The sequence below is a fragment of the Sparus aurata genome, chromosome 2 (genome assembly GCF_900880675.1).
Source record: "Sparus aurata chromosome 2, fSpaAur1.1, whole genome shotgun sequence".
In the NCBI taxonomy this organism is placed as follows: domain Eukaryota; kingdom Metazoa; phylum Chordata; class Actinopteri; order Spariformes; family Sparidae; genus Sparus; species Sparus aurata.
Genome location: NC_044188.1, coordinates 30,623,952 through 30,648,318, shown reverse-complemented (window position 1 = coordinate 30,648,318; position 24,367 = coordinate 30,623,952). Strand labels below are relative to the sequence as shown.

Sequence of the window (24,367 nt, the reverse complement as noted above, 5' to 3'; positions counted from 1 at the left end):
ACAGTACACTGCAGTACACACTACTACACACTACACTATACAGTACACTGTAGTACACACTACTACACACACACTACTACACACTACACAGACAGTACACTGCAGTACACACTACTACACACTACACTATACAGTACACTGTAGTACACACTGCTACACACTACACTATACAGTATACTGTAGTACACACTACTATACACTACACTCAGTGCACTGTAGTACACAGTACTACACGCTACACTCACAGTACACTGTAGTACACAATACTACACACTAGTACAATAATACTACACACCACACAGTACACTGTAGTACACACTACTACACACTACACTCACAGTACACTGTAGTACACACTACTACACACTACACTCACAGTACACACAATACTGAATACTACACTGACAGTATACAGTATACAATACCACACGCAACACCAACAGTATACAGTGTACAATACTACACACTACACTCACAGTATATAGCGTACAATACTGAATACTACGCACTACGCTGACAGTATAAAGTGTAGAATAGAGTAGATCAGAATATATAGGGATGAGGTGAAAAGAATGGTTATTCATTGTGATGTTAATGTAATTTCAACTAGTATGAATACACAGTACACATGACAAATTATTCAGAGGTATAAAGTTATTTTAATTTGTAAGTAGGTAACATTCATCATAGAAAGATAATGAATCAATTATAAGAGTCTTTATCATGAATGTATCACAGATACAGAAGATAATTACGTAATTTTTACAATGAGTATTACCCCACTACACTTTAATTGACTTTAACCACCTGAATCTCATATCATCTGCATCAAAGCTGCCAAACAAGAAGATTCCCTAATTTTCTAGCTAGAAAGTCAAGCGACACCTGATGTTTGACAAAACACTATTTGGTCAAATGATTATACAAAGTAAAGATCCTAATAGCAGCACTGATTATTTTTTATTTATGGCTTACACATAGTATCACGTATATGATCTTGATCTCTATCATCCATTATAGGACGTCCTGTGAAATGACACCGGGATTGATTGAAGGCCACACTGTGCTGTTTTCAGTCGATGGCCATGACTTGGCCTTGAGAAGCCTGACTGAGGCGTGGGGAGAGGTGAGGTTAGTGTTGGCCTCCAACAGTGCTGGCAGATGGGTTGTATGGTGTGATGACACAAAAGACGCAGCCTGCCTCCTGGAAGGCTTGCCTTAACTCCACCTAGTGGGCCAAACACAGACTGCATCAGACAGCAGGGCAGTAATGTCAAACTCAATTACAGACTTTACAACTCAGAACAGGTTAATTACTAATGTAGCCAGGATCATGAGACTGAGGTCTGTCTGTCCATGGTCCCGTCAAACAAACCCTTTATGGAGCTAGGTAAGGGCTTGAGCTTTTGCATACTGTAACGGGGAATTTAAGGTTTGTAAATGCATTTTCTTTGGTGTGTTTATCTGCTGTATTGTTTGGTGGTGACAAATTTCATCTGACTAATATTACCGCATATGACAGAGTTTTATTTCCAGATCTTTTTCATGTATCATGGACTCAATTTGGTCCGAGCAGGGAAACAGGCCACAAGGACTGAATTGATAGACATATTTTAAACGCTATTTATTTCTCAGCTATCTGTTTAGAATTCTGCAAAGACGTTATGGATGCAGAAGATGTCTCGTGACTGCAGCCAACATGTAGGTAGACCCCGTCTCCTCCTTAAATCGATACTGGACTCATGTCTGTGCAGGACACCTGATAGAAAGACGTTTTGGAAAGTCAATGTTCAGCTCTCAGGACTTTTCTAGCTTGTAACTGGATCTCTTTAAGCCCCAGTAGCACTGCTCTTTCAAGGTGGGAATTGTGCGCCTCCGCCTCGGCGTCCGGGATTGTTTAGTTACTGCTGAAAACATTTCCTGTAATGCTGCTTCACAGTAAAAGCTTTTAAATGACTCAATAACGGGGGGCTTTTACTGGGAAGAAGTTAAAGTAAATGAAACGTGTCTGTAACTGAATTAGCTAAGTCACTTTGTTAGTGGTGATTCTTTGATAGTACTGCGAGGATTGAGATACCATCATTAAGGCACACTTACAGGCAGGTAGAACAGTTGTGGTTGAAAAGCAAAACCAGAGCAAAAAAACAGCAGAGCCGGGCCGGCTGGATGGAATAAAAAAACAGCATTTGTTTTTCTCCAAAAAACACGATGACAAGACAGTGAAACCTGACAGCAGCTCTGTTTCCTTAAGTTGAACGAGTTGTGTTTTTTAGGGATGGAGTATCTTTGAAACAAACAATACATCACGTTTGGGGTAATAAAGCCAACATTGAATAACACTGCAAGGAAACACAAATCAAAGTGACTAAGGCAATCTTTAATTTCCCAGACACTGGAGATGGTTTCTCTTGATTACATCAGAAACCAGATGCATAGTGGTGTAGAACTCTGATCTGACCTCCCTTTTTGAGTTGTTACATCATAGAATATGTCTCTTCAAGTTTTGACGACCACTTTCAGACAGCCGATATTATCGGCTGAGTTTTGTGTTTTTGACTTGTATCGGCATCGGCCGATGCGGGCTGCTGCGTTCGCCGATCCGGCATTATTTACAGACAGGCGTCCACAGGCAGCTCCATGTTGCTGGAGACGCTGCAAGAAATGGCAGAGCAGAAAACCAATCCAGTGTTGCAGCATTTCACAGAGCACTGTTCTATCTCACCTGTTTTTAATATTTGTTAAATATTGTTTACTTGTTCTTGTTCTACCTCACCTTTTTTAATTTCAATAAATGTTCCTTTTTTTAAAATTGAGACTCGTAACATTTGTTATCATCATTGTGTAATTTTTATGATGTAAATTGAGGGAGCAAAAGTAGTATCGGCAGTCCGTATTGGTCATCGGCTAAGGCTGATGAAAAAAAAAACGGTATCGGCATCGGCCCTAAAAAATCCCTATCGGTCGATCCCTAATAGAAACTAATAACTATTATTGTGCCCGCTCCAAACACATAAATGTGTGATCAGACTGGGTTCAGAGAACTAATGTCAGTCTGTTCTCATTGGCTGGAGTTCATTTCTGGCTCCCTGACCTGACTGCAACTCAACGGGACACTTAACCAGCTACATATCCAGCAGACATCAGTGACATGGGGCTGCAAGTGGCAATCTTCAGAACCCACAGAGTAGTGGAAGATCAGGGCTAAAACCTTGTCGTGTGAATCCAGATTTAGGTCGACTGATTACAAAAAAAATAGTTCTGTAGACATTTGTGCAACTGTTTGTTTTTTGCGCTGGAATTAAGTAAATGTTGAGATCCAACAGATCGCTAATATCTGGAGCAACCAAGACAAGGGAGCGTGAACGAGAAACTCCAAACCAGACATCAGACATCTGGTTTGGATAGGCGATTTCAGCAAAAGTGAACAACCTCCATGTAGTGCAGTCTTACCAGTCTCGCATTATCCAGACACAGACCCACCACGGCCCCCCCACTGCCTGGCAACTTCACCGCCGAGCCAAACTGCAAAGAGCAGCAGAGGCTTTATGAGTGCACGAACAGGAAACACACACAGATGTTCAATAAAGCATGCACTGCCTCTTAGCAGGTAGCACCTACCTGCTTTGCTAGTTGAACCATCTTGAGATTCCCCGGGCCCAGACAGTCATCGGTGTAGACAGTCCTGTGGGAGTGGGATATGTTGTTTTTGTAGCAGAGAGTTAACTGCTACAGTAAATCAAGGATGCCCCACACCAATATACACAGTTTACCTGCGCAGCTCAAAGTTCTGGTCCATCAGCTGTGCCAGACTGCTCCAGTCTCTGGCCCGTAGAGCCATCCTGAGGGGACAACATCTTCAATGAGTGCCAGGCAAAGTTTCACACCTGATGTTCTTAACCTCTGACATGCTGCCACAAACACAAACACTGTGTATATTTCTATCATCAAAGTTGCAGCAGCACTAAGCATGTGGTGTTGACACATAACACCTTGAAGAAAGGCCAGATCTATTTTGAGACTATTGTGCAAAGGCTAGACATATTTAATCTGATGGTTATGTAAGTCAACATTTTGCACTGATGTATTTGCAAACTTCTTGATCAACAGTCAACTTTGAGTACTCAAACCAACCTGGCTTTATCAGTGAGCTCAGCAAACGTTTTCATGGCCTCAACAACCAGAGGCTCCCCTGTGGAGACACAGAGCATCCCAGACGCAGTTCATCAGAAGAGCAGATTACAGATTTAGTGTTGAAATAGGAATAGTGTTGTAAACACATCAGCAGCTTTTCTGCCAAGTGAAGAATACTTTGTGCCATAAAAGTCCAGTGGTAGAAAGTAACTAAGTGCATTTACTCAGGTATACGTCTACTCTACTACTTCCATCTCCTAGCCAAATATTGTACTTGTTATACCACTACGTTTGTCTGACAACTTCCTCCCCCTCCTGGCCTCTGAAAACCATGTGTCTCCAGATGTGGTGATGTTAAATGTTTGTTATAAACTGAAGGACCAAGTGCTCCTTTATGTGTTGAGAAAACTTCCCTCCGTCTTCAGCAATCTAAACTCTTTAGAAAACCCTCTTGGATTAGCTGGAAAATGCATCACCACAAAGCTGAAGACAGGCTGTTTTTCTGACCCTACGCAGATAGATGGTTCCAACAGGACAGTGAGGCTACAAACACATGATGATCTGATAGAATGTGACGCATCGCTGTAGATGAAACTAGCCGACAGTATATGAAATGATGAACATTAAACATCGGCAGCAATTAAATAACACATACACCTAAATGCAGCAGGAATATCAATGTAATGACATAATGTACATTAGTATATCAGGAACATTCAATTGTACAGTGAGTACTTTTACTTTTCATACGTAAAGTACATCTTACTGATAATATTTTCAGATTTTTATGGAGGGAGGGTTTTGAGTGCAGGATTTAAGTAAACAATATGTGTAGTGTAAAAGTAACATTAAATACAGACCAAGACTAAGCAGCTCTCTGAGGTTGTTCTTGGCCACAGCGGTGCTGCTAAGTAAATGCTGTTGTCAGCATACTAACCGTCTTAATGCTAACATACTGATGTTTTTGTAACCATGTTCACCATCTTGGTTTAGTGTGTTAGCATGTTAATACTTGCTATTTAGAGCTTAATACAGGTGAAGCTGGTGAGAATGTCATTGGTATTCTGAGTGTTTAGTCGTAAAACTAAAGCTGAAAACTACATCTGACAAGATGATGGAGTGGAAAAGCCAGGGGATCACCAAAGTTGGCACAATTGCCCCTGAGGGGAGCACGAACATCATTTCCCTTATGAACATAGGTCACATTGAACAGCAGGATTAATGCTGAGAGGATTATCCTGGTAAAATAAAGGAATCCCTGATGTTGTCGAGACATTTAAACCAAAAAGACAAACGTGAGCCCCATGTCAGTGCAACAGTAAATGTCGGGGGATCAGCACAGTCAGTAAGATTGATCCTCTGAGAACCATGAACGCCTGTTTGCCAATTAATCCAGTAAATACTGAGATATGTCAAAGGATGGGTGGAAATCTGTGACCTGCTGAAGGATCTATAGGAACTGTCTTGGCATCACAGAAGTCATGGCGGTGGATATCTATACCAAGTTTTACAACATCCATCCAATAAATGTTAAGATATTTCAGTCTGGACCAAAGTGGTGGACTCACTGACACACTGAAGTTCACTAAAAAATATTACTTTTATAATCATCTTTTTTTTTCAGATATCAGAACCAAGATTATGTTGGTCAAAGAGTCGACCCCTTATTTCTACAGTGACCTTTGACCTCATGAATCACAAGAAGCTGGTGTATATTTGACATGAAGACGTACCACTGAGCCAGCGCTGTCTGATGTTGCTGTGGATGCGTCCGGAGTCACTGGGGTCGCTCAGGTAAGCCAGCCAGAACGGTGGGAGCCCACTCATGTCCATAGGAACATAGTTCCCTGAGAATGGCAAACACACATCAAGAACAAAATGTGTATTTGTATCATCTACCTAGCACCTACAGCAAAGACAGATGAAGACTTCGGTACCGTAGCCCTGCTCTTCCATGAGCTTCTTGCTGAAATCCATGTAGACTAAGCCTTCATACACCTGCAAGGAGAACGGGAAAAACAATTCATGCTGCTGTAGATGTTAAATGAAATGTGGCTGACATGTTGTGCAGTGACGACCGAGGCCAGTACATCTGTGTGGTGCTGACTCTGTTACTGACCTGCACCACTCTGTCCTGCAGGCCAGCAGTAATGAAGAGTTCATCAGTCTCCACGTTGAGGATGAAGTTGGCTCGGATCGGCTTTGGGAGATCCTGGAACGCAAAACACAAATATATGAATAGCTCAAAACATAGTAGGCTAAGTACTTTTTATTTCCACATGTATCTGATAATCACACACAAACATTTTAACTGAGATTTTCGTTTTTGTCCTCAGGGTTCAGGGTTTTATAAATGCATTTAATTCTGTGACTTTGTGACATCACATTTCATCACCATGTTTGCATCATTCATGGCTACAGGCTAATTTGCAGTGCTCGCTCAGGCATGTGTGAGAAGACCAATTAGAGCAGGATGGTTATTCAGAAGGACGGGCCTTAATTAGACAGGTGCTTGAATACAGCGTTTCAGACAGAGTTTTTAAACTGAGCTGCAGCACTGGACAGGATGAGACAACTGATTTGTTTTTTGAGCATTAAAGAATGTAAACGTGTTAATGAAGGTTCTCAGTCACCCAGCTCATGGTCATTCTAAGTGCTGTATCGTAGGCAACAGGAATTGTCTCAGTTTCTTGAAGATGTTTCACCTCTCATCCAAGAGGTTTCTTCACTTCTAACTAACTGCAGGGGAGTTGCAGGTCTGTTGGCGAAATCCTGTGAGTTTTTTGTGGTGTTGAGTGTTACAGACAAAAGGAGCTTGGATACTGACTCTAAGTGCTTGAATATGTTCTAGGTAACTGAGTTGATGCTACTGCTGATGGGTCTGAGTGGTGCTCCTTCCTTGTGTATCTTGGGGAGCCCATGGATACATGGGATGGCTTCCTCTGGGTACAGTCTGTAATATAATGGTCAATGGCTTTGTCCTTTTCCAGCTTTTTTAGTATCACTAAGCAGATGAGTGACTTTAGTGTGAGAGTTCACTGTGTTGAGCACTACAGTGGATCTCCATTGATCTGCCGGCAAGATGGCGATGTTCTGGTCTCTTTTGAGTGATGCCAGGGCCTTCCTTTCCTCCGTAGTGAGGGTGGAGGAGTAAAATAATCCATCTTTGTCTCCTCTAGAGTGTCACAAACATGATTTTAAAATGATAGATTCAAACTGATGGCTTCCACCAGGTTCTACAGTGCTACTTTAACTGAGTTTAAGTGAACTTTGCTCTAGCTTAGATCAGGAGAGGCTAACGATTGCAAACGTGTTTTTTGCTAACAGCGACCAGTGGAAGAAACGACAGCCTCTGATGGCACCGATAACACTGAGCTGGGACACATGTTTACTATCCTTACATTATCTGTGATGTTGTAGAATTTCATAAGACACTTGAGGGTAGCTGAGACGATGGCACTGTGAAAAGAGAAGAAACAAGTCAGTCACTGAAATTCAAAGTGTGCAAAATGACCTTTACATTTGGCTGTACAGACAGGAAATCACACAGAACTATTTACCTGCTTCCAGCGAGGCCCTTGGTTAAAACAGAGACAAACAAATATTATTACAGAACATTTTCACATTTAACCCTGCGTGCTGTCTTCACTTCTTAGGTGTTTAAATGGATCCTCACCACTTGTCGAGGGATGTTGGTGTCATACTTGAGGGTGAAGTTCTGTTTTGTCAAAGCAATACTGCAGTAAGAGAAAACACAGAGCAGACGCTGATGAACCTTTGAAGTGAACGTGAATGTCTTAATTAGAAAGTGTCCTGATCAAAACAAAACAGAAACCAAAATGAGAAAGTGAGCTGAAGCTTTTTCTTCACATTGTTAGCAGCACAGTATTGTTATTAGTTGCCAGATGTACAATAATTATTGTATATTTTTACATTAAATTTGGCCTCTGTCCGATCAATAATAAAGCCACAACAGTGTACAATCATTAGACAACTTTGTTACGCTTACATTACACGAGTCAGAGTGGTGACGATGAACATGTCGTTCTTGTGTTAACTCACCCTTGTTTGGAGCAGAACTGGTAGAACTTCTTACAGGTAGCTTGTAGCAGCCGCAGCCCTCCCAGGTACCTACAGTGGATGACGAATAGATCAAACTGAAACAGTCTGAACAGCATCATCTCTGTCATGTATGTGAGCTAGCCGTCTACACACCCTTCTTTCCTGCTGATGCAGAACAGATCCTGCAGACTTCCAAACTCTGTGGGGTCATTGAGTGGATGAGGGACTAAAACCTGCAAAATCACAGAGATTCACATGACTTTTGCGCAACACTAGAGGAGATTTACTAGGCCTTTTTGTTTTTGTCCTTTCCATCTGTGAGTTATTGGTTCTTGTGTATATTAAAAAGAAGGTTTAAAATGTCGAAGGCCACACCAACAGAAAATAATCTCTCCCACAAAAAAACGCTGCTCCTGAACACCTCTTCAGTAGTCCCGCCTTTAATTCTGTGCATTCATGACATCACAATATGTCACCATGTCTCACATCTGCATAATTTATGCCCAGCAGCTAGTTAGAATGTTAGAATTGATTGAGCACAGCAGCTCCGTTGTTGTTAGCGGTGTGTGTCAGACCAAAACAAACCAGTGGGTTGGCCACACCTCCCCCTCCCCTCACCACCCAGACACCCCACCTCTCTACCTCCACCCTGACAGATGGACCTGTGGCTATTAGTAAAGTTGGGATCGGTGGTGGCGCCAGCAGGTGTGTGTGTGTGTCTGCGTGTTTTGACTTATGCCACTTTTGGGGACAAACACCAGTGTCAAGACGGCATGTGCACGATAATACTTAGTAGCCGCAGAATTGGGCTGCTTTTGAAGTGTTGAATGCTGTTTTCATGCTAATGCAGTCTCGACTTTGGTGTTTGTTTCCGAAAGTGGCATAAATCTGAACACACGCAAACAAAGGCGGTCCAGCAGTTCTGAAAATGAAGAACATGCACACATGGCCTGACCGGCTCCAAAACAAAAATCAGAGACAATCAATAATAACAATAATAATAACAAACAGAGAGGGAGTGTGACGTCACTCTCTGCTCAGGACGTCTTTACTCCACCACATCTTTACACAGTAAAAAGTTGTTTTCTGTCATCTAGTGAGGCTGAATGTTGTATATTGCACCTTTGACAGTTTGCGCAGAAGTGTGTGTGTGTGTGTGTGTGTGTGTGTGTTACCAATGTCTGGCTCTCCACCAGAGTGACCTCGGCCCAGAAGTTAGAGATGGACATGGCGATGGTTTTCCCATTAAAGCCGTCTGAGGGATTCCCCATTAATCCAACCCTGTGAGCATCACATATTTGGAAACGTATTCTAACAGAGTCCGTCAGGCCGTGCTCTCGTTGTGAGTTATGAAGGAGAACACAAGGTGGATTATTTTACTCAGTCACTGAGCTAGATTCAAACCGAGTGCAGTAGGGGGGTCATTAGGTGGGTGTTCTCTTACCTGGCATATGATCGGAATGTGATTGGTTTAGCAGGATTGTCCTGTGGCTTTGTGGAGTAGTGGGTGAGCCACTTGGTGTAGTCCGACAGGCCCTGAGGTGTCCAGAGGAGGAACAGTTAAATAGATAGGGAGATATAAATAAAAGCTGTGAGCAGATAGAGAGGAGAGGTTGGGTGAGGTGCTGATGGGGCTTTACATTTTTCATTTCCAAATGGCTCCTCAGGTATATGAATTAGTTTTCACTGTACTTTAAATTTTTGTTACACATAAGCCCTCGTGTCTTTCTACTGCAGGCCCTTCCAATTCAGAATCCATTTCAGGGTCCATGTAAGAACGTTGAGGGCCCTGCCTACGTTAAAGAACTGCTGCTGCCATATTAAACAGGCAGGACTCTCAGGAGACTGTGCTTCAGAGCTATGTGTTCAGACTTACTTTTGGTTGATTTGTTGTTTCTATTTTACTGAATGACACTCAATAGAACACACACCTCCACCAAGGGCCAACTCTCCCCTTTAATTCACTCAATCCTAATCCAATATAAAACTCTACAGCCCTGTATCACTTTAAACCACCCATAACTGCTTAACTGTCATTTAAGATCACCAAATCTATGATCAACATCTAACAGATACCAGCCACCTAAATACACCTGATGTTTTTTATTCAGATCCCTGATAAAATGATGAAAATCCTGGACTCTGCCCTTTTATTTGGATCAGCACCAAGAGTTCATGTGATCTATTCTGGGCCGAGACCTGAGACCGATCCTCCATCCAAGTTTGGTGGAAATCTGTTCAGTAGTTTTTGTGCAATCCTGCTGACAAACCAATGAACAAACAAACAGACATGGGTGAAGACGTCACCTCCTTGGTGGAGCTAACACATGGTGTAGTGAGTGCTGTCTGTGTTCTGAGAACTGCAACAAGTGCTTTAGACAACTGTAATAAGAAACGTACAGTCCATGACCATGACAAGTACTCAGAATCATCTAGTGGAGACTTGCCCCTGAACTGACAGCCGTTCACAGACATTTAGGGCTGAGTGTCCAATTTGCAGCTGATTTGACTTTACATGATTGATGATTTCTGAGTGATGACAGTTTTCAAACTTTAAAATATTTAAGCGGTTTCTCTTCGTGCCACTGGCTGACTTTGCTCAGTGCAGCTTTAATGCTTTCAATTGCAAGTTAAGAGGGAAGCTCCACCGACGTTCTGCTGGGCTTCTGCATCGCTTAAATAGTATTGCAAAATCTCTTTTGTTCCCAGACGGAGCTGTGTAAAGTCTGATAACCATCTCAGAGATGTCACTTGAGTCTGCATCTATTGGTCTGTAGAATTTAGAGATTAAATGACTCGAGTTTCATTGCTGACAGGTTTTTGATCTTCTCCGTCGAGAGTCAGGTGGACATAAAAAAACTGATGATGACGATCATCATTATTTTCTTATGTAAACGTGACAAACTCAGTGTAGAATTAATCATTTCTGGAGTTTCATCTCAGGCACTGTCCATGATAATATATGAATCTGAAGGCAGTGCTGTGCAAAATAAGATCAAATATGATGAATTGATTAAAGGATACAAACCACTTGTCCAATGAGCTGAAAGCCAGTGGGAAGCTTCATCCCAAACACATCCAGTTGCTTGTCATTAACGAGCCACTCCTGAAGAGAAAGGAGCAGTAAATGGAACTGGTTATTACTTCATCAGCTCATGATAACGCACAGATGTCAGCTGGGTTGGACTACATGTGTATAATCTAAAATGTCCCTTATGAACACAACTGTTAAGAAGCTAATAAGTTAAAAAGCAGATCTATTCAGATTAATCACACACGTACACATTCTGAATCAGCACTTACGAACCCAGAATCGTCCGAAGCTCCTGTCAGAGGCTTGAGGCTGCAGGCTGAGGAAGTCCGACAGGTGGGACAGCGTGTCTCTCTGGATGCAGTAAAATACCACGCTGGCCAGCCGCGAGTCCGTCAGCCCCTCCTGCGGCTTCTCCAGGAAGCGAGTTATCCTGATTCATAAAAATACTACAGATTAAATCAAATCTGCGACATTTGTGACATGTGCACAGTATTTATCAAAGACATACACACAACAGTATTTCTTAGTGCTCAGTGCCCTCAAGGAAAAGAACGCATCTTCTCACCTGTGGGTGTCAGGACAAACCTCCACAATGCCCCTGGAGCTGCTCTTCTCACTTTCTTCCAGCTCGTAGTAAATGATCAGCTCTCCAGGCTGCAGCACACACACAGAAGGACGGGCTACTGCGAGTTTTTCTACTTTGTTTAATTCTGGACCCTTTCAGATCCCTGCTGTTTGGCCAGGACTTGACATGTTCAATGCACTGGAGATTTTTTTTTATGTTTGATAGATGTAGACAAGTGTTCCATAAATACATATCACTTTCTTTTGGTTTTATGTCCACTAAAATGTTTAGGTGCACACTGCTGCTCAAAGTTTTGGGGTCACTTAAAAAAAGACTATATTTTTAAAGTTAAATTGAAATAACATTAAATGATCAGAGGTACAGCCAAGACATTAATAATAAGAGAGGACCATTTTCAACCATCAGTCCTGTGGTCCAGTAGCACATTATGTTAGCTAATCCAAGTCTGTCCAACAATACAGTTGGCCATTTTCAGGCTAGTTGAGTATCTGGAGCATCAGCATTTTTGGTATTAATTGTAAATGGGCAGAAAAAAACCCCCCATTCTTCTGAAACTCGCCCGTCCATTCTTGTAATATGAAATAAAGGCTATTCCATGTGAGAAATTGCAAAGAAACCGAAGATCTCATACAAAGGTCTGTACTATTCCATTCAAAGAATAGCAAATACTTTTTCTAACCAGAATAGAAAGAAGTGGGAGGCTGTGGTGCACAACTGAACAAGAAGTACATGTGAGTGTCTGGTCTGAGAATCAGACACCTCACGGGTCTTCAACTGGCTGCTTCATTAAATGGTAAAACAGTAAAACAGAAGTCCGAACGTCAACAGTGAAGAGGAGTCTCCAGGACGCCGGCCTTCTAGGCAGAGCAGCAAAGAAAAAGCTGTCTGGTCCCGACTGAAGCAAACTTCTTCCTCCAAAAGGATAAAGAGCCTTTAAGCTCAGCTCTGAACGATGATGAACTATTCAGAGAAGAAGCAGTCAGCTGTATTCTGTCTATAACGGAGCCGCCAGCACAGTCACCGGATCTGAGCCCTGTCGAGCTGCTGTGGAGCAGCTCGTCTCTATGATGAGTAAGAAGGTCCATCAAGCCAATCTAGTGCGAGGTGCTTCAGGAAGCACGGCGGGACGTTTCTTCAAGTTATCTCAACAAACTGACAGCTACAATGAGAAAGGTCAGCAGAGTTTAAACTGCCGCAGATGGTGGACAAAATTATTATTTCAAGTAAGAATATGTTTTTCTAATCTTGTCATTGTCAAACGTGACATTTTTAAAGATGCACCCAAACTTTTTTGAGTGGTAGTGTTTGTGAACAAACTGTAAAAGGTTTTTAAAAAATTGTAGTAAATCTGACCTTTGACCTGAAGAATCGGATCACTTGAGCAACGTCAAAGTTCTGGTCTGCACACAGCATGTCTCCTGCAATCTGCTTACACAAGAAGGAGAGCCTCATAGTACCACAGACACTCATTCAGTTCTAATTCAGCACAATGAACTGTAACTGAGCCGCTGTGTGAGTGGTGACACCACAGACTGATTCATCGTACCACCATGATGTCGTCCTGCAGCTTGCGGCTGCGTATGGCCAGCTGCAGGTCAGCCACGGCCCCGAGTTGGTCCTCCAACGTGGTACTGCCGTCATTTATCACATTTTCCACCGGGAAGTCGTTAGCTGTGGCCCAGCGCTCAAAGTGCTTATATCTGATCAGTGTGACAGAATGAGAATATAGCAGGAACAGAAAAAAAAAAGTAACTTCAGTGACAAACTGTAACAAGGTGCCAGAGCAACACCTGCTGGGTCCTCCTGCAGTTAGAACTCACTTGTCTGCATTAGTGACCAGATACACTTCTGTGAACAGCTGTCGCCTGGAGACGAATCACAGATGCAGGAGTACAAGTTAACCATTGAACCAGTGCAGCGGGACTTAACATATGGAAGAGGACTCAGAAAAGAATCAGAAATTAGGCCCGGTCATGTCTGGACCAGTAACGCACATGTTGACTGTTTCCCACCAGAAGTCAAGGATCTTCTTTCCTCCAATTCCAGGAAGTAAGGCCTTCGGTACCCCCCTCAGGAGGCTGTACAGGCCTGTGTCATCATTCTGGGAGGGGAGGAGAAAAAACAGCTGGACTCAAATGCAGCTTCTAACCATACTAAAAACATTCCAGGTGGTGTATTACAGTATATAGATACAGTATATCGTATATACTGCAGTATATGCTGAATAACATGCTGATACTACATTATGACTTTGACTTTAGACCTCACAGCTATATTCCGACAGTTAGGTAATACTGTGACATTAAGAGGTTCACCCACATGGTTACTCCTCTTTACCACAGAATATGTGCTGACTGTAGGTGACTTATTGCATCATGTCATATCTGTTCCCATTCTGTAGACGTTATTATAGATAGTGATATGTTCACGTGAGGTCTATATGTCAAATGTAGCTACTGGCGACATTGTATGAACATTCAACTCGGACTCGGGATCATTCGTGGACTCCTAGGTGTTCCTGAACACAACACATCGCCCTCGGTTTCAGAGGCAAACTCAAACCAAACCTAATGCACGAAGCTGGCTCCGTTATGTTGCCTCTCCTTCTTTGTAAAGACGTGTGTGTGATAAACTGAGTAAGGCTGTCATATCAACCACAATATTACCGACAACATTTCGGCAGATATTTATAAGCCAATAAACAGCGTTCATTTTCACAAAACCTAAACTTTCATCAAACGATCCCCTCCGGTACCCCTGCTATTCCGACAAATGCTCGTAAGGGGGCAGTGAAATCCACCGGGAGTCGATTATCAAACTGTGATCTTGACAGAAATACAGTGAATTTGGTCAGGTAAGATAAAAGCCCAATGCATTCTTGCTATTCCGTAGTTGTCTGACAGGTGACGCACAGGTGAAGTGTCCGACTCTTTGAGGCGGTCAGACGGACTCCGGGCTGCAGGACGTGAACTTTGCACTGCTCCAAGTCATCCACTCCCCACAACAACATACACGCGGCTTACCTTTATTTGTGTCTCTAACACGGTGCCGTGGCCGGCGACCAGCAGGATACAGATCATTGATGACACTTCACTTTGTCCCGACCTTCTTTGAAATGTCAATAAAAACGGTACGGAGGTTGAGAAATATCTACGGTAGCTCTGAGTGCTCAATTCAGCCTACGTCAACGACAGGAAGTACTTCCGCAAAGAACCTTCAAAGTAAAACGCAGTGTAAACGCACACATTCTATACTCACGATTACGATGAAAAAATGAAAATCTTTCTACATATTTTAACCAATTTACCAACTTTAATAAACACGACTGAAAATGGTTCATGACATATAGCATATTATTAGATTTCTTATTACAAAGACATACAGCACATAGCCTACCTACAATGCAATGCTTACCAACTCCCGTTTATTTAGTTAGTTACATTGTTGCAATGCAATTATTGTCCCCAGTGAGGTTTCATGAAACATACAAAAACACAAAGCAAAAAGAGCTCAGCTATGAACTGAATGACAAACTGTATCAACGGGTCAAAGTGATGAAAACAAGTCCAAGCATGATAACAATGGCTGTCTGAGACGTTAACATGAGAGCACTGGATACAGAGATGCAGTACAGCAGAGGGTTAAGAAACGGAAAGTGACATGAGTAGTTGGTCATGTTTAAGAGCTTACTGTACTGGAGGGTTGATGAACAATCATGTTTGTGGAGGAAGGCATTCATGAGGGTTTGTCAAACTCAAGTTGTTTTATAAACGTTCCTCTTTTTTCATTGTGTTATTATGTATGTGTTGTATTCACCAGGCCAAAGATCTCAATATCGTAAAAAAGCTTCAAATATAATAAGGAAGGGTGTCATTTAGCAGACAATCTGGATTTGAATATTAATAACAATATTCCATTATCCCCCATTTCATGCACACTCAACCACAAATAAAGTATCTCAAAGCATTTCAAGTACTCTTTTGGCCCATATGTGGTTGTCTTCAAAAGCTCACTGAACACTGGCGACAGGCTTCTCCTCACTGTGGATCTGTGCTGGATGATCCCACAATGCCATGCTGCCGCAGAAGGTTCCTCAGGATCTGATTCTTAGACTTCCAGTCCTCCACCTGAGCAACAACACAAGACAATGCATTTTTTATATCTTAGTGATAAATCTTCAGCTGACTCAGCACTTTCTCAAAAAGGATGAAATGGCCGTGACTAACTCTGGAGTCTTTATTTTTTGGTGAACATTACTTGAAGTCAAGCTCAAAGATCAATTGAAAATCGTGAAAACAGCCGTCAGGACATCAAACCAATCTTCACCAATCCGGACAGTTATTCTGACAATGGCAGAGTTGTCAGTGCTGAAAAAACGGTTTTAATCAACGGTCAACTTAAAATCATAAGTTGATGGTGCCAATTCTATGCAGCATACAGCAGTCTCACATCCAGACTGTGGAGGTCAACAACGTAATTTTGCTCCCAAAAGGCCTGAGGTCATCAATCAATTTTTCAACTGTCTCTGAGGACAAATAACTTGCACATTCACACTCATCACCTTTAATTAACCCAAACATAATTTCTTCAACTAGCAGATTAGTCTATAGGTAATGTTAAATGGCGTTTAACAATTTTGGGGAACGCACTTTGTTGTTGCCATTCCTTTCTTTCTACTCGACTGACAATGATCTAAATGGTCAACAGCTCAAATCTTGTACAGTGGCAAAAAAAATACTGACACTTGACAGCTTTAGTGTATAAATACTGAGAAAACACATGCAGACATACCTCCTGTCTAAGGAGCTGGTTGTCAATCCTAAGACGATCAAGAGCACCAATATCGTCCGATAGCTTCAGGTTGCTCTGTCGCAGTTCCTTGATGTACTCGCAGGCTTTGGACAAGATTCCTCCTTTACTCTGTAACAAAAGGGAAGAGATTGTAACTATTGAAACTATGTAATAATTTTTTCCCTTTGGAAGTGCAACCATGATATTTGTAAAGATGATGTCTCAAAGTCACAAACCTTTACTGGATTAATCATCTTTGAAAGTATAAAGAGCAGAGCGTGGTGTGGGTCTGAGCTAAACTCACCTGTCCTGTCTTGGTGTAATCAATGTTACAGTCTGGAATGGCCTTTGACAGCTGCACAATCCAGTTGTTAATCTTGTCCCTGCGCCGGCGCTCAACTGTTGAAACCACATCTGAATATGAGACTCTGCTCTATGATTCCTACCCACCCTGATTTTTTTTCCGATTTCTCACTGCATGTGAACACTGACCTTCATTGTGCTGGGCTCGTCGTTTCTCATCTCTGGACCCCCGAGGTGCCTCTTGCTTTCTGGAAAACCCAACATGAAATAGACAGAGTTCGATTCACTTGCTGAACATACATTCAGCTAAAATCGATCACTTTTAGTTAGCTGTGGTGCTGTAATTGTGATGTAATTACGCTATGTATGGCTGAGTGCGAGGTGCGATTGTCCTTTGATTGGAACCCGTCAAAACTTCCTGGGGTGACATCATCACATAAAGCTGCCCTGGAAAAGTGCAAACACATGAAGCCTGTGAATTATGGATCAATGGTTTGAAAAGATTTCATTAGTTGCATTTCATTAACTTCATTAACTAAACTGTGTAAAATATTATCCCTTCTAATTCAAGTTTACTATTGTTATTTAGATTCTACAAAGCCAGTGTCAAAAGAAAATAACCTTGTACTATGTTTTAACTGGGAAAAAAATAAAAAACGGCATAAGCTTTAGCACATGCACCCGTTGTCATAGCTACGTGTCAGCCCTTACATTTAGGCAGTGGTTACCTGTGGGTGTGGTCTGACCCAACAGTGTGTCAGAGGCCTGCACTGTGGTCACCATGGTGCCAGTGGTTGCGTCTGCGATGGTGGCGGGGTAGTAGGTGTACTGCGTCTCTGTGCTGGCGTCTCCCTCAAGCCCCTCAGACTGGGAGAACACAGCCTGACATCAAAGAAACATCAACACCAATATTAGCCTTGTGTTTCATTCTTCAACAGGTGCAAAAGACACGAGAGATCAAAACCACGAGTGTGAGAAGTTTTAAACATCATGATTTCAGTTTGCCCAGGCACAGAAACAGTAACCACAGGGAGGAGGCTCGACAGGAATTAAATGTGAGTTGGATGGTGGCTCCCTCTACTGGGAGCACAAATGAGCCTTGAGTGGTGAACTATGCTGACTGAACAACAACAGAATCTCAGCATTGTATATCAGATGAAGCCCAGCTTTATAATAAGATGACCTTTACTGATTCCGCGCAGCCACTGCAGAAGAAATACAAGAACAGATGCAGAGCATAGATAAGTAAGTTAAATTGATTACAATAATAGTGAAGCACCCATTTATCAGCCATATATCGGTATCGGCCGATAATCGCAGAGTTGACTGCCATCTGTCTATCGGCAATATATTCTGCTACCTTTCTCATCACTTTTACACTGAATTATATCAATTAATGTTACAAATAAAAATAATGTTTTTATTGGGCAAAGTACCGAAACATTCTCCTCATTGAGAATGTAGTCGTATAGCATGATGAAAAAATTTATTCATGGGAAAGAAGATTATATTAAACATCATAAATGTATACGTCTGACTTTGTGCTCATTCACAGAAGAGTGATGAATGGCTAAAGAAAAATGCAATAACAAAAAGACTCAAATATAAAAATGACACTTTAACAGACGGTGTACTTCAGGGAATTAAATCAGGTTGAGGGTGAAGTGTCTTGCTCCAGCCTGATTAAGCCTCTGTCTGGACCAAAGGTGGCGATCAGTAGCCCCATTCACACTGCCATTTGCATGTGGGGATCCTGCGCCAATTCTCCACACCCTCCTCTGTGTGAAAGTTTCAGATGCGGAGAGGGGGGAAATTTCGCTCCGGCGCTGATCCGTCTCTGGAGGTAGTATCAGGGCCGCATTATTGGTGAGCCGTCCCAGTGTGAACGTATAATCCGGAGGCGCGGAGCGAGGGCGTGTCGGTCTGACAGTCTGATAACTGCACAGGTCCTTCACTCAACTATCCATCCATCCATTTTCGTCCGCTTATCCGGGGCCGGGTCGCGGGGGCAGCTGCCTGAGCAGGGACACCCAGACTTCCCTCTTCCCGGACACTGCCTCCAGCTCTTCCGGGAGGATCCCAAGGTGTTCCCAGGCCAGCTGAGTGACATAGTCACACCAGCGTGTCCTCAGTCATCCTCAGGGTCTCCTCCCGGCGGGACATGCCAGGACCACCTCCTGAGGGAGGCGTCCAGGGGGCATCCGAAACAGATGCCCGAGCCACCTCAGCTGGCTCCTCTCGATGTGGAGGAGCAGCGGCTCTACTCCGAGCTCCTCACTCAACTAAATACAGAGAAATGTCCCACAAAGCAACGTTACAGGACCGAACAAAAGTAACGTAGTAACTGTAACTGTCTTTGGCAACTTACATGAGGAAAACAAATACCACAGCTGTACATGGAGAAGCGTCTGTCCTCCGGCCTGTCCTACCGACTCTTTCTCAGATTTCTGCTCAAAAAACAGCGTCTGTCACCGGCAAAAAACTCACCGGAGTGTTTGTGACGAAAATAAATCACCACGACCATCAGCCCTCCTGACGGAGACTTCAGGGAACTTTCCCCCAGAAAACAGCCTCCATCCCTGCAAGTGAGGGAGTCAGACAGCGTCCTGTTTACTGATGGTGATTATGTAATTATGTAATTTAGCGCGAAAAACGTAACTTCGTCACTTTCCAGGATGTTTGGTGGGTCAGGATCTCAATCACTACACATTAGGGCTGGGACAACGCGGCGACGTAGTCGACGTAATCGACGACATAAATTCGTCAACATGAATAATTTGCGTCGAAGCGTCATCCCAAACAGGAAGTGGTAGTACCTGCGGAGGCTGAGAATAGCCTCTCTCACACAGAGACGCTGCATTAACGCCGCAGCAGCGGTTCGTCAATTCTCCGCCGTTGGTCATTCACACAGTGCGAAGCACCGCTGGAATAAAGACGAACCGCCATGTAATTCACACAGAAAGCTGCGCTGCCGCTCCTAAAGAGACGTGACGGTACACGTCATGATGATGCAGCGGGGTGTTTCCCAGGTGTCCCCCCGTCAATCTAAACCCGCAGACCGTTTATAGATAGATAGATAAATACTTTATCCCGAGGGAAATTCAGTTTCTCAGCTGCACGATAAACATCATTCAACAACAAGACAACAGATCATAAAATTAGTGCATAGAGAGGATAGTTAAGAATAAAGAAATTCAAGGTAATAAATAATAAAAACAATAAAAACAGTGACAATAAATAGCCCATGGTAATGAAAATGCAGGATTGCAGTGGAAAGTGCAAGTGCATACATGTGTGGGACATCATTCCCCTCGTTCCACAACTCCTCTCCCTCCCCTCCCCAGTGATGTGTTATAGAGCCTTATGGCTCTTGACAGGAAGGACCTCCTGAGTCTGTCTGTGGAGCAGTTCAGTGAGAGCAGCCTCCCACTGAACAAGCTCCTCTGTCCCACCACCAGTTCATGTAGTGGGTGGCTGCTGTTGTCAATGATGGAGAGCAGTTTGGAGAGGGATCTCCCGTCAGCCACCGACACCACCGAGTCCTGCTCTGCACCGATGACAGAGCTGGCCTTTTTGATTAGTCTGTCCAGCCTCTGTGTGTCCCTCTGTTTGGTGCTGCCACCCCAACACACCACTCCATAGAAGAGGACGCTGAAGACCACAGACTGGTAAAATGTTTGCAGCATTCTTCAATGTGTAATGATTGAGAACCTGGCCCCCTAAACATCCCGGAAGGTGAAAGAGTTTGCACTAAATCACATTATGACATAATCACCATCAGTAAACAGGTCGCTGCGTGACTCTGTTACTTGCGGGGACGGAGGAGGTTTTCTGGGGGAAAGTTCACCGAAGTCTCGGTCGGGAGGGCTGACCATCGTGGTGATTTCTATCAACACAACCACCTGAGTGAGTTAAAGGTTTTTGCCGGTGACAGACGCTGTTTTTCGGGCAGAAATGTGACGAAGAGTTGGTAGGACAGGCGGGAGGACAGACGCTGCTCCGCCTACAACTGCGGTATTTTTTTCCTCATATAAGTTACCAACGACAGTTACAGTTACTACGTTACTTTTGTTTGGTCATGTAACGTTAAATTAATCGTTAGCTTAGTCGACTAATCGGAAAAATAATCGCTAGATTAATCGTTTGAAAAATAATCGTTTGGGACAGCTCTACACATTATAACAGCATCTATTTGATTGTAAACTGTCCGCGGGTTTGGATTAACAGGGGAACAGCTGGGGAAACACCGACGTCATCAACATGACGTGTACCGTCACGCCTCTTTAGGAGCCGCAGCGCCGGCTTTCTGTGTTAGTTAACGGCATTTCGTCTTTAAGATGGAGCTGCTTAGCTCTGTGTGAATCACCATCTGCGGAGAATTGGCGAACCACCGCTCCGGAGATAATGCGGTGACGCTGTGTAAAAAGGGCTAATTAATCAATGACTTGTGATGCCAAATAGCCACAACAAGCACTGAATCAGGTGCTCAGCAGGTGTAACTTAACCTGTTCTACCAGTCACCACATCTACATCGAGAGCAAGGAAGTTATTTTTCCCAGTTAGTTTTTTCCAAACAGGATTAGACTTGTGTCCAATTAAAACAAAAGTGTTTGAGGTCGATGTCACATGGCAGAGGTAACATTTACCCAGGCATTGTCAGTCACCAAGGAACAACTGGTAGGAATGAGTTGTGCAAGATTTCTGGCCCTCATCCTGACCGTTAACCAGCAAAAATGTGCGGATCAGCTCAGATATCATGGTTTAGGACTGGCTCTACCAAACTATTCGACTTATAAGCTGCTTTCAATTAATACACCACTTGAAGTCGATCAGTTTTAGTGAAGTTATTAGTTGTTTGTGCTCATATTATTGGTCAGCGTAATTCTCACCTGTGTGACAGCCTGCGTGGTTGCAGGGAAACCAGTGACCAGGCTGACCGCTGCAGCTCCATCTGTCTGACCATCCAACTGGCCATCTGACACCTGGATCACCCTATAGGTCACCTGGGACACAACACATTACACCGAGAGGTCAATATTTCATCATCAACGAGGTGATAAACAAACAACTGGAGAGCATACAGATACAGACTCTAAATCTAACTTCTACTTTTAGCCCTCCATTAAGTGAAGTGGGTCATGAGTACTGAGACCAGGAGGTAATGCGAGTGGCATACTGGCACAATTGTGAAGAAACTGTGAAGTCCCTTCTGTCTACGGCTCTCAATCACATGACCCCCAGGGTAAGATCCTGTGGATTCAGGGGTGGGTGTCTACAGTGACGTTCAGGAAGGTAATCAGTTAGTTTCAACTCCACCAGGAGAACAATATAAATCACACTTTATTTCTGTTAATTTTTCATTCATATTCACTCTGGTCGTCTTTGTCCTCACTTTCCTCTCCTACACAATATTAATCCAAAATGTTCATGTCCTTGCAGGGCCGGGGTCTGTCTGATTGCAGTCTGTGTGTAGTATCTCCAAAACACTAACAGTTTCTGTCTCCAGACTTCCACACGTTTGTGTGGTTAATTGTAATATATCATCACTGAATGTGTTAGCTAACAGTCAAAAACTTGACTTGAGACTTGAAATATCACCTCAACGGTTAACTGGAATGATCAGATGTTTGAGTCAGAACTCCTCCTACCTGCCCGCCTGCTCCTTCTGTCTTGAAGAGATATTTGATAGGTTGGTCAGCGTAGGTGGCGGCAGACTGAATGGTGGCGATGGCTGCCGGGTCCTCTGCTGTGGCAACAGATCCTGGTGGGGCAGAAAAGGCCACATGCTCATGGAAAGAGCAGCTTTAAACAATATTTCTAGTGCTTCAGGTGTGATCCAGGAACAGACAGGAGTGCAACGAACTGATCCAGAGTAAGCACATACACACAGCACTGTTTTCATGGTTACAGTGTATGAAAGTGTCAATGGATTGGGCACTTTACAGACACAGGATGACACTGTGACATACGATGATAGTATTACAAGCTTAAAAACGCTAAAAGACAGCGCCTGACAACTCGACTTCTATCACAACATGCCCTGGCTCGATGTTTCATCGTTTTAAGCACCTTTCCTCGGCACCGTTAAGATGTTGGTTAAAACATTTAAAAAGTCCCAAGCTTCACTTCTTAAACGTTACCTTCCTCGTTGACGGTCACACTCCCATCTGGCTCTGGGCTTTTCTGTTGGCTGCACACATGAGAAACACAAAGCAGAGTCATGTTGTGGTAACATTACCTCATGGTTTAACTAAATAACATGTCATCATTGGACTGGCAGCCAAGTCTATCAACACATCTGTGCTGTTATTTACCGAGTTGACAATGGCGCATGTTACCGTCCCACTCACCTCTTCATGTCTGCCGACCGCCTTCACTCGCTCCCACAGCCACACTGTGAAACAAGTTCATAAGTTTGACAAAGAGACGGAAGAAGCTTTGCTCGAAAACGGCTGAATATTGAACACTGATGAGAATGGGACCTCCAATGGCCCTGAGGCAGGAGATAACCCCGTGGAGGTGTTTTAGAGAGGGGCTGTTGGTAGCTAGCCGTCAAGCTGTTCGAGCCGTCTATGGGCGAACGTTACCACGGTGCAGAGCGGAAACTCGCGGTCTTTGCCTTCAGAGTTAAAGCACATAATTCAAACGAACCAAACCACTAAGTGTGGTCGTTCATTTGCGCGATGAAGGCAGCATTGCTGAAGCTCGTATAATATTGCAGACTAATTCCTATACTGCAAATGTTCACACGTTTCTAAACATGCATCTTGCTTTAGAGACACGCACCGGAAATTAAATGTTTTATTGTGGCTAGCTTGATCCTCTCTTTTTTTGCTCCATTACCATCCGGCCCAGCGGTTTTTTACAGATGTTTAACAAAGCACTTAGCTGTCCGACACATTTATGGCTGCAGTATCCGCAATAACACACACATGCAGTGTACTAATGACATGTAACGGGTTAAAGGACGGCCACGGTGCTCAACTGTGGTGGAAATAGTCAGCGTGAACAAAGATCTACTTACGCCGCAGTGGTCCCTCCCCCGAAATTTGTCAACAGACCAGCGTCTGAGCCGGCTATACGCATGCGCGACAGGAAATTAATCCTGACGGTCCCAGATCAGTGGATAGCTCTTGAATGTAAATATTGTAGTTATGAAAGCAACATAAATATCTGACCTACGACCTGTGGTTGATACTGCCACACTTTCGGTGGAGATGGGACAACTATAATCTGAACTACAGAGGATGGCTGTCAATTTACATCTGCGGGGTGTAAATATATCAATATGGAGGTAAGGTTTAGACCGGCCCAATATTAATAAGTGTCATGAGATGACTTTTGGAAAGAGGAAACAGGTCCCCTTATTCTGAAAAGCAACACAAGAACAGACAGAAAGGCGTCTGAGATGCAACACTAAAGATTCACTTTGCTTTTGAACATCCTGTCATTGACAGCAC

At 43.3% G+C, this 24,367-nt stretch overlaps 2 protein-coding genes across 2 annotated transcripts; both read right to left on the bottom strand.

Moving 5' to 3' along the window:
• Window positions 1-639: 639 nt before the first annotated feature.
• Window positions 640-15,015, bottom strand: gkup (glucuronokinase with putative uridyl pyrophosphorylase). The gene is made up of 23 exons (XM_030394821.1): window positions 14,837-15,015; window positions 13,808-13,914; window positions 13,634-13,678; window positions 13,360-13,513; window positions 13,167-13,238; window positions 11,793-11,881; window positions 11,501-11,657; window positions 11,222-11,299; window positions 9,638-9,729; window positions 9,369-9,474; window positions 8,347-8,426; window positions 8,194-8,262; window positions 7,808-7,868; window positions 7,692-7,708; window positions 7,533-7,590; window positions 6,251-6,343; window positions 6,069-6,129; window positions 5,865-5,978; window positions 4,132-4,189; window positions 3,771-3,839; window positions 3,619-3,682; window positions 3,451-3,522; window positions 640-1,228 (listed from the first exon to the last, which is right to left on the bottom strand). The coding sequence occupies exons 1-23, from the start codon at window positions 14,891-14,893 to the stop codon at window positions 1,133-1,135; spliced, it is 1,869 nt and encodes a 622-aa protein (XP_030250681.1). The 5' UTR covers window positions 14,894-15,015; the 3' UTR covers window positions 640-1,132.
• A 90-nt stretch (window positions 15,016-15,105) lies between these two features.
• usf1 (upstream transcription factor 1) lies at window positions 15,106-23,987 on the bottom strand. Its single transcript, XM_030394833.1, has 11 exons — window positions 23,932-23,987; window positions 23,258-23,301; window positions 23,048-23,097; window positions 22,556-22,668; window positions 21,797-21,910; window positions 17,636-17,789; window positions 17,267-17,354; window positions 17,097-17,155; window positions 16,909-17,003; window positions 16,605-16,733; window positions 15,106-15,940 (listed from the first exon to the last, which is right to left on the bottom strand). The coding sequence occupies exons 2-11, from the start codon at window positions 23,263-23,265 to the stop codon at window positions 15,851-15,853; spliced, it is 900 nt and encodes a 299-aa protein (XP_030250693.1). The 5' UTR covers window positions 23,266-23,301; window positions 23,932-23,987; the 3' UTR covers window positions 15,106-15,850.
• Between the last annotated feature and the right edge of the window lie 380 nt (window positions 23,988-24,367).

What these genes read in the sequence shown, in the direction of transcription:
- gkup (XM_030394821.1), bottom strand. Translation starts at nt 14,893, where the DNA reads ATGATCTGTATCCTGCTGGTCGCCGGCCACGGCACCGTGTTAGAGACA. An exon ending in TGGTGGAGAGCCAGACATTG is followed by an intron (nt 8,427 to 9,368) that starts GTAACACACACA and finishes GTGATTTTGCAG; the next exon opens with GTTTTAGTCCCTCATCCACT. An exon ending in TCTACAACATCACAGATAAT is followed by an intron (nt 6,344 to 7,532) that starts GTAAGGATAGTA and finishes TTTGCGTTCCAG; the next exon opens with GATCTCCCAAAGCCGATCCG.
- usf1 (XM_030394833.1), bottom strand. An exon ending in CCACGCAGGCTGTCACACAG is followed by an intron (nt 17,790 to 21,796) that starts GTGAGAATTACG and finishes CTTTGATGTCAG; the next exon opens with GCTGTGTTCTCCCAGTCTGA. An exon ending in ACCAGCTCCTTAGACAGGAG is followed by an intron (nt 15,941 to 16,604) that starts GTATGTCTGCAT and finishes GTTGTTGCTCAG; the next exon opens with GTGGAGGACTGGAAGTCTAA.